Source organism: Ipomoea triloba, chromosome 3, assembly GCF_003576645.1.
Source record: "Ipomoea triloba cultivar NCNSP0323 chromosome 3, ASM357664v1".
NCBI lineage: Eukaryota > Viridiplantae > Streptophyta > Magnoliopsida > Solanales > Convolvulaceae > Ipomoea > Ipomoea triloba.
In genome coordinates, this window is record NC_044918.1 from 23,753,434 (window position 1) to 23,763,277 (window position 9,844).

At 34.3% G+C, this 9,844-nt stretch overlaps 1 protein-coding gene across 3 annotated transcripts; it reads right to left on the reverse strand.

The window, feature by feature from the left end:
* Window positions 1-1,441: 1,441 nt before the first annotated feature.
* On the reverse strand, window positions 1,442-5,509 carry LOC116011907 (chloroplastic import inner membrane translocase subunit HP30-2). Of its 3 annotated transcripts, none has more exons than XM_031251337.1 (7): window positions 5,128-5,509; window positions 4,539-4,654; window positions 3,292-3,418; window positions 2,621-2,769; window positions 2,479-2,541; window positions 2,332-2,396; window positions 1,442-1,628 (listed from the first exon to the last, which is right to left on the reverse strand). In XM_031251337.1, exons 1-6 carry the CDS (start codon window positions 5,404-5,406, stop codon window positions 2,372-2,374), a joined length of 759 nt encoding a protein of 252 aa, XP_031107197.1. In that variant the 5' UTR covers window positions 5,407-5,509; the 3' UTR covers window positions 1,442-1,628; window positions 2,332-2,371. The 3 variants fall into 3 exon arrangements, with proteins under 3 accessions (XP_031107197.1, XP_031107196.1, XP_031107195.1); XM_031251336.1 differs by lacking the exon at window positions 1,442-1,628 and adding an exon at window positions 2,227-2,249; XM_031251335.1 differs by lacking the exon at window positions 1,442-1,628 and having other exon boundaries at window positions 2,231-2,396.
* Window positions 5,510-9,844: the final 4,335 nt, after the last annotated feature.

The window sequence follows — 9,844 nt, forward strand, 5'->3', positions numbered from 1 at the left end:
AACCCCAAGCAGAACACCTAAAGGAAAGTCCAACAATAACTCATAATCTCATTGCATGACGTTGTCATCTATGCTACCAACAATAACCGAATTGCAAATAACACACTACCAACAAAAAGGAAGAGAACAAATAGTAAAGATGAAGACAATGACAATGTTACTCAAAAGAGAATTAAGAACACTTAGAAAAATTCAAACAAAAAGTAGTATTTATTTAGACTATCATTTTTAGACCAAATATTTAGAACTATCGATTTTACAAGGTTGCAAACATTTATTTTAGTAATAATTATAATGAATTTTCTATATTATCCTGGATTCATATACTTTGAGTTAGATATTTAAATAAAAAAATTCGACATTCAATTACCCATGTATAAACTTCTCCTATATAATCTTACATTAATATACTTTCAAATATTTATTTAAATATAAATATTGGGCATTAACCTATTCGCGCAATGCGCGTATAAAACTAATAATAATAATAATAATAATAATGGAATGCATAAAAATACTGTTAAGATACAATTCAACAATTGAGTTTTAATCTTAAGCCACTCCATTATCTCACTTAATTGACCACTCTATTCATAAGCCATGCAAGACCACCGTCCAACATGACCAAATAATTCAGCCCACAAATCATTAAAATCCAACCCATAATCAATTAATCCTCATTCGGCTATAGCAACAACTTAACCAAAGAAGGATAGTTGAAGGCAATTTTGGAATATTAAAAAGTAATCTCACATTACATAACCAAAATTGGATAATCAGATTACTTCAAACATATCTTCATTTCCTAGGTGGCGGTCATCTTATATTACTTAGCATTCTAGATTACCTAAACCAAACATGGCAATATAACATTACCTTCTTCAGATTACCAGGGTAAAGATAGATTCCTTGAACCAAACGCCACAGCCACAAGATGAGACTTCAAAGGATTGAACAAAATCGCTAAACGTTCAATGGATTGACCAGAGCGCCCATCACGGTCGGTGAGGGTATGGTATTTATCCGTATAATAATCCCATCAAATATTATTTATTAATTGTTGAAAACTAGCTTTGGTATTAACGACCCCCAAAATAAAATAAAAAACTATTAAAACAGAGAAATTAAGTCTTGTGTTGTGTGGGCTAAATAATGATGATCTGATGACATTCGTCGTCTACTAAGGTTAGAGTAACTTTGGCCCCGATTTGTATAGAGTTGCTGATTTGCTATTTCTCTCTTTTCCCAGGTAAAAAAAAAAAAAAAAAAAAAAAAAAAAAAAAAACCTAACTAACAATAACAACGCTGAACTTCAATATTACAAAAACAACACTTACATTTCCCCTCATAATTTAAAAGTTTTAACTTCTAAATTTAATATTATAACCACTCTCCAGTGTTAGTAATAACTCAAAGCATACTATGTATATTTAACCAAACATATCGAAAAGCTTCTGAAATTTATTAGAAATCTGTCATTTAAAAAATCACAAGTGCGAGATACATTGTCCAGTGTGTAGCAAGGCCAATCAGTCAATCAATAACTAATATTAGAATCCAACGTCTAGTTAATGTTTCATCGTAGCCGATCAGCAAGAAAAATGCAGATACATTGTCCACATAAGCCTCTGTATGGCGAAAATACCAAATATATTCAGCATCAGCTTTACTCCTTAAGGAGCCTATGTTCTATGTTATACTTCTCAGAAACAAATGGATGTGTAACGTTCCAGCTTTTCATTAATTCAAACACGTAAGCACATACAAACATGGTGACTTTGCATGGTGTGTGTGTGTGTGTGTGCAAACTCTAGCTGGAGGACAAGCCAGAAGTGGGTGGGTGGGTGGGTGGATGGGTGGGCATTGGGGGAGAGGGGGGGGGGGGGATTAGCTGAAACGCCAACACCTTGCAAATCAAAATATGCCAAGTTAAAATACGGAAATCATGAATATTAGAGTATAACAAATTTCTCAACATTCAAACATACTCTGCTAACTCCATAAGTGGATCCCTAGCTAGCAGCCACTTCATTTGCGTCTAAAATCAGGGTTCCTAGAGGGGGAAAAAAAATAGGTCAAGGTTGAGTAACATCCAATTTTAAAACTACATACTCCGAATAGTGCATTGCTCATACCTATGTACTTGATCAAGGATGAGAAGCCTTGGTCCAGGAGGAATGCTCACGTCTNGGGGGGGGGGGGGAGGGGGGGGGGGGGGGGGGGGGGTGCATTAGCTGAAACGCCAACACCTTGCAAATCAAAATATGCCAAGTTAAAATACGGAAATCATGAATATTAGAGTATAACAAATTTCTCAACATTCAAACATACTCTGCTAACTCCATAAGTGGATCCCTAGCTAGCAGCCACTTCATTTGCGTCTAAAATCAGGGTTCCTAGAGGGGGAAAAAAAATAGGTCAAGGTTGAGTAACATCCAATTTTAAAACTACATACTCCGAATAGTGCATTGCTCATACCTATGTACTTGATCAAGGATGAGAAGCCTTGGTCCAGGAGGAATGCTCACGTCTTTAAGTGCACTGAAAACGAATGACAACAGATGACGAGGCGTCCTGCCAAAATGTAAAAGAAGCAATTGCATGGTAAAAACTAGCTTACCTATCAGTGAGCAAAGGTAAAGTGGTATCTGTCAACAAGCCACGCTTAAAATTTTTCTCGTATTTTTCTAGGCCAAGGCCAGACAATAGTGATCTAGTTTTAACGTACTGCGTGTCTTCTGTTGGTGGCTGTGAAAACTGCTGTCCTAGCTGCATGAATAGAATTCCGAATCCAATTAATTCATATTGAAATCAAATGCAAAACCTAAAGTAAGATGCCCGTGTATTTTTTAAAAGAGCCTATAGCTGGTACTTCCACATTTCCCCACCATCCATTAAAGATGTTACTGGACCAAAAACAAACAGAACTTCCATGATAAATTTCAAAGTAAAAGTGTTTCATCACTGAACGACATTATAAAGCTTGTGCCATCATATATTGCACGTACATCCAAGCAAGCACAGGACAAATAAAGGGCATATATGGAAAGGATTGCAAAGAAAAGGCTAGCAAAGTGAAGAACTCAGGTTAACTGTCATGTGATAACAGTTTCCTTGGGGAAGGATGATTCTGAATCAGAAAGCTAAAATAACAAACATATACTGACCTTAACTGCTTAGCAGTACCAAGATATTTTCTGCTTTTATACGTTCTTTTGAGCTTAGGTGTCGTAATTCTTGAGCTAATCATTGAGCTCATGATTACTTCAAGAGTTCAAGTCGGGCAATTACCTTGAAAAGACCACCTTGAACAAGTGCAAAGAAAACTCCAGACGTCAAAGCAGCAGGAACTACATCTGGGCCACCCATGCCACTAACTAATGAATACATAACTCCAGAGCCAAAAGCAGCTGCCATACTGCAATAAAGAATTAAAGATATACAACATTGCAACAGTGCAAGATCAGAGAAATAGCCAAACTGCTGATCGTATGTTCATTAAGACAGTAAACAAATAGGGGAAAAGCAAAATTTCCACAATATTATGAAACGTTAAAGGAGATGTGCAAGTTTTCAAGAAGCAACTGATCAACATCTCATCTAGGCCTAAGCATGCTTATCTAAAGTAGAAAATGAATGGAAAGAAAAAGGAATATTAAGAGGAAAAAGACAACTTCTTGAGCACTTCAAGCTGAGAGAGAAAAGCATGCTCGATTGCTCACCCCACAAAAAAAATAAAATAAAATATTTAAAGGACAAACAAGTTCAATAGCCAGAAAAAAAAAAAAAAAGTAATATTCGGCTAACTATTCAAAAACATGCTGAGTTAAGGAAAGGAGCATATCCCTTTAAAACCAATCTCAACTTCTCTTTATCTAGGAGCATTGTCTACTTGTGCCTAATAAAAAAATTAATTTTTTTCTGACAGCATCAATCATGAAAATGACAATTTGTTAAGAATGTGAAGAAATGTTAGGAATGAGAAGTGATTAGTCCTATTTGTAAGTGAAAAATACGAAATAATTCTCTTCTTCCTATCTCTCTCCTTCTTCAACCTATCCCCTTCCTTTTCACTACATTTAGATTGATTTTTACAATTGAATGAAACATGACCATAACATCTGACAACACAACTTGAACTTGATTGGCATTTGGAATCTCACATAATTGACTTACATTCAGATGAACAAATATGACAAGCCAAAGTACAATAGCCATAAAGGAAAAAGAAAACAAGCACTTAAGGATAACCTGAAAAACAAAACTAGGATGCTTCTTGTTGATGTACAATTTAGAAGAACAAAGCAGATACCCTTCGCAAGTAATGGAAAGTAGAAAGTACCATATCTTTAGAAAATAGTTAGTCACGAAAATTTTTAATGTCAACTTAGTGCAAGGTAGTAGAATGGATATGCAAGCACACATTTTTAGCGAATATATATGCTGCCTCTGCAAAGCAACTCAAAATGTGACATAGGAAAACCACATGACATGAGAGCAACCTAATTTGCATTTTGTAAGAAAAAAGTATATCCTACCTTGACTGAACATCCTCCTTGCCTCTCACCCTTTTCAAGACACAAGAAATGCCAGCATTCACCCCAGTCATGACAGCAAAATTTCGAGCTTGTACCAAGGGACCACCTGTAAGAGCCTGATCAGATTACATTGGTTAGAGCTCAACATATTAGTTTATGCATCTTCAAATACGGCAAATTATTGTGTAGACCATGGTTCACGTAGTGTTGTGTGGACCATAAAAAAAATACATTTAATATACTAAAAATTTATTATTTTTGTACTAAATGTACATTATATAATACTTTTAGTACTCAAATAGTGTACTTTCCTTGAATAGAATGAACATTTTTAATATACTAAAAATACTTTTTTTTTTTAATGTATTGAATGTAATTTATTTGATAATATACAAAATAATTTACTTTATAGTACTCAAATAATGTAAATAATGTATTTTCAAATAATGTCTTTGTGTACACAAACAATGTACTCACCACACAATAATGATTGCTTAAAATCTAAACCTACCATATATCGAATTTCAAGCAATATAGGAGTAAAATATAACGAAAATATAAATTCATTCGTAGGGGTAGAAATTTGGACCTGGGCTTGGTTAAAGGTAGCCATGGCGTTGGGGTCGAGATTGACCCCGGGAGGAGGAGTAGGCTGGAGGTCAGGGCTGAGATTTCCTAGAATAGCGCCGATTACACCGCCCTGGGCGGCGCTGGCGGCAGTGACGAAAGCGGCTTCGACGGGCAATGACTGCTTGGATAGCCAGGCTTTGACCACGCTAGCGAGTTCGTTGTACTTGGCTTGAAACTGTTCAATTGGGTTCTGGCTAGGCAACTGAACGGCCATGATTCCTTGCTTTCCTTCACCCATCTTAGAATCACTCGTAAACCCCTTTTCGGTGCTCTTCTTTCTGTACCTCGCACTCTCGCAGTCGCAGAGAACTACTAACGATAGAAAAGCCGGCCAGCCTTAAACCCTTCCTTATCAGTTATCAGAAATGCTAAATGACAAAAACCACTATTTCTTGAACCACTTTTCTTTTCCCGGTTTTATTTTTTATTTTTATTTTTTATTGTTTATATATCTATTTTTTTTATTTAGGGTGTGTTTGGAAAGCATGAAAATGACTTCTGAAAAATATTTTTTTAAAAATGAGTTATTTTCCGGAAAATGAGTTCATTTCCGGTGTTTGGTTGCACTTTGGAAAACTGTCTTTGTGTGTTTGGTTCATTTTTCGAAAAATGAGTAGAAATGTTTAATTATATATTTTTATTATTTTATTTAAAATATAAAAATATAAACTAACACTATTTTTAATTTATATAAAACAAAAAAAAACAAGAAAAAAAAAACACACCCCCCCCCTCCGGCGGAAACCAAATCTAATTTCCGCCGGAAACGGTGCGGAAACGAGAGCAGGGCTCTGGTTTCCCGCTGAAAACCAGAGCTACTCTGGTTTCTCGCTGGAAACCATAGCACAGTGCTCTGGTTTCCAGCGAGAAACCATAGCGAGCACAATGCCTCTGGTTTCCGGCGGAAACCCTTGGGCGATGAAGGCGGAAAATGACTTCCGCCCAAATTTGGCGGACGTCATTTTTCGCCATTTGGGCCTTGTTTTCCCCAGTCAATGGAAAACATTTTCTGTTGACTGGGTTTTCCAGCTATAGCCAAACACTCAAAGCCCGAAAAATGATTTCCACAAATCATTTTTCGGGCTTCCAAACACACCCTTAGGTTACCCAGCCAGCCTTCTCCCGTCATTATTTTTAAGTCAGGCGACGAACCAACTATATTAAGAAGTTATAAAGAACAAATTTCACTTTTAGTCATCGACTATTGTGGCATTCCACATTCAGTCCTCTTTTTTTTTTTTTTTTAATTTTGACATATTACATCACTGACTTTGAATAATTTCCACTTTTAGTCATTAACTATTGTAGCATTGTCACATTTAGTCCTCACCTCTCTTCAAGTTACTTTTCGGATTTTTATTATTATTACTACAACTACCCCTCCACCACCACTGCTACTGCTAATATAATATTTTAATAATATTTAATAAATACATACATACATACATAGTTCACACATAGAAGTCTTTTCTTGCCGTCACATGTTGAAATATGAAATTGTTCTTTTTTAAAGACATTAAATAATAATATATAACATTGTAATTTAATGCTAACATAATTAATATAAAAAGAAATATATATATATATATATATATATATATTCTATTAAAATAAAATATAAAATTTAAATTCAAAATGGAATAACTGAAATTTATTCTAATTAGTTAGAATTGAAATATTTTATTTAATTTGATATTTAATATTATAGATTTTTTTTTCGTATATATTCTATTAAAATATATAGAATAAAAATTTCAATTCAAAATAGATATGTTGAATTTGTTCTAATTATATAGAATATAAATCTTTTATTTAATTTAATACTTTAATGTTATAGAATTTCATTTCTTTTTATTTGTTTTGAATTTCAGTTCAAAAAAATTAAAGTTGAAATAACTTCATTTGATTCAAATTTAGAAATATATTTTTAATTCTATATTTAAATTACAGTAGTTGAAATAGTTCTTTTTCCATCTTTTTATACGCATATAAAGAAACACTGTTGCAAAATAAAACCAAATTAAATTAAATACAATCTCATTTGCAATATAATTATTGACCATGCATGTCACATTCATTAGCATTTAGCAATGAGATAATGTTGTAGCTCATGATGATACAATATTTTTTCTTTTAATTTGAGCAAAATTAAAATGATACAAAGTAATCAACTATTTAATAACGTAACACATTTTCATACAAATTTCACTTTGAGCTTGTGAACAATCCTTCAATGACATAGACATGAATGACAACACTAATGGGAAAAAAATGTAAAACAACAAAATGAACTGCGACAAGAAAGTAGCAAAAACTCAATTATGAAGAATAAGATCTTGATCAATATTCGAACTATTGCCACTATAGTATCCATCTCCTTAGCTTGCTGGTCATAGCAACACTTAATTTAAACCTATCTCGAAAATGGATAATTTTCATACCTCATGGAACAATCAACATATGAAAGTTGAGCTCCAATTGAACCATAACAATTTTGGCTCAAATAAATTTTAGCACTGCTGAGACAAAGTCCACAATCATTATTTGATATAGCAGTGTTGCAAGTAGCGTGACCATAAGCTATAACATTATTAGGATACGGAGAAATTGAATAGTAGTTATACCATGCTTGTGTGGGAGTCACATTTTGCATTTCTTCAAAAACATAAGCTAAACTAAGTGCAAAAGGGTCATCTTGTGCATAGTGCTGCCCATTACAAATCTTATTTGTAATGCTGAGATTTGGCTAACCTGTTACCAAACAACAAAAGCAGCCCATGAACCATATAACTAGTACCCATGTAGCTAAAGCTCTCATGTTTGAAAGAGATATCAATGTTAATTTCTCTTCTCAATCTAGACCTCTAATCCCCACTCTTGTTCTTCCAATCTTGCCTACTCACTCTTGGATATGTTTTTTGGCTTCACCAATTCATAGTTTATATAGGCTATATACTTCATTGGTTTTCTCACTAAATTATTGTTTTAGTATAATTTTTTCTACACTTTTTAAAACTAAGACTAGTCCTACCCTAGTTACATCTTTTGAACTATTTCTTGTCAGTTTGACACATACGACGACCGTTTACATTATCTTCTTGTATTTTACAATCTCTAATTAACTGCAATTTATTATGTGGGATGGGAGTTAAGAATGCCGGCCAATGGTTGGAGAACCCAAACTTGATTACAAAGATTTTGGTCCATTTGATGTTTGCTGGTTATTGTTAGAACTTATAATCAATATATATAATCAACTAGAATGGCTACTAAGAGTCAATATACCGTTTTCAGAGGCGATCTCATGAGCTTTCATTTGGAAAAGTTAGTACATGCCACTTGACTACAAAGTCATTGGCACCCACGGCCACTATATATTACCTTCTAACTAGTATAGTTCTTAAGCGATACTTATTTAGATTTATTATTAAATATAATTATAATATGAATGATAAATTATGATAAAATAAATAAATCTGAACATAACGTTTTGATCTTTTCAAATACTTTGTCAAATTAATTGAAATATATCTCTTCTATTATTTTTTTAGAAAAAAAACTTTAAATATATACTTTCAATACATGTGTTTTAACCCTGAATAAAAGTCCACCACATCCACTATTAATTGAACTTTTTTAAAATAATAATAATAATAACAATAACAATATGATCTCTCAATTATTATAGTTGTTCAATTACACAATATTATTTATTCTACAAAAAGCACTATTAACTGTAATAATATCTAGGGGTCACCTTTCGATTTGGATTTTCCGAACGGAACAAACCGAGTCGAAACTGAACCGAATAGTTAGGTTTTGGTTTATTATTAAAAATCAATCGGTTCCATATTCAATAAACCAAATGATTTTGGTTCAATTTAGTTAAGAATCAAATCGAACCGAATTTAAAACCCAATGGTTTTTTTAAAAAAAAATTATATATTTTATTTACACCAAATTGTTTTTATATTTATAAATTTATCCAAATATATATACTAAATCCTCAAATCCTCTGTCCACTACTTACCACTTTGTAAGATTAAACTTACCAATCGTAATTTTTTGTTTTGGCAGACTAAAGTAATGCCTTTTCTTCGGGGTCAGAATCTGTTAGGGTATGTAGATAGTTCTATACCATGTCCATCGGCGACGTTGCCATTACTAGCCAGTGAAACTTCCTCCGCCGGCTCCGTTGTTGTCAATCCCACATATGGCTTATGGGTGCAACAGGATCAGACCGTACTCTCCATGCTCATCTCCTCCCTCGAGATGAATTTGGTCGTGGGGAGGAGAACTTCTATGGAGGTTTGGTCGGCAATCGAAACTGCCGTGGCGTTTTCTTCACGAGCAAGGGCCCTCAATTTGCTCGCCCAACTGCAGACTCTACGGCAAGGCAACACGTCAGTTGCGGATTACTTAGGCAAGGCTCGTCTAATCATTGAGGACCTGGTTCTGGCTGGCCGAACGGTGTCCACTAACGAGCAAAATTTGTACGTCCTCCGCGGATTACGGTCAAAATACAGGTCTCTCACCACCTCTCTTTGCACTCATGCGACACTAGTGGCATTCGAGGAGCTTGCAGACTTCCTCGGCGCCCGGGAGTTTTTAATGGTGGATGAGTTTCCAGCAGTGATTGGTGGTGTGTCAGAGCAGGTCGTCCATGTCGCACGGCG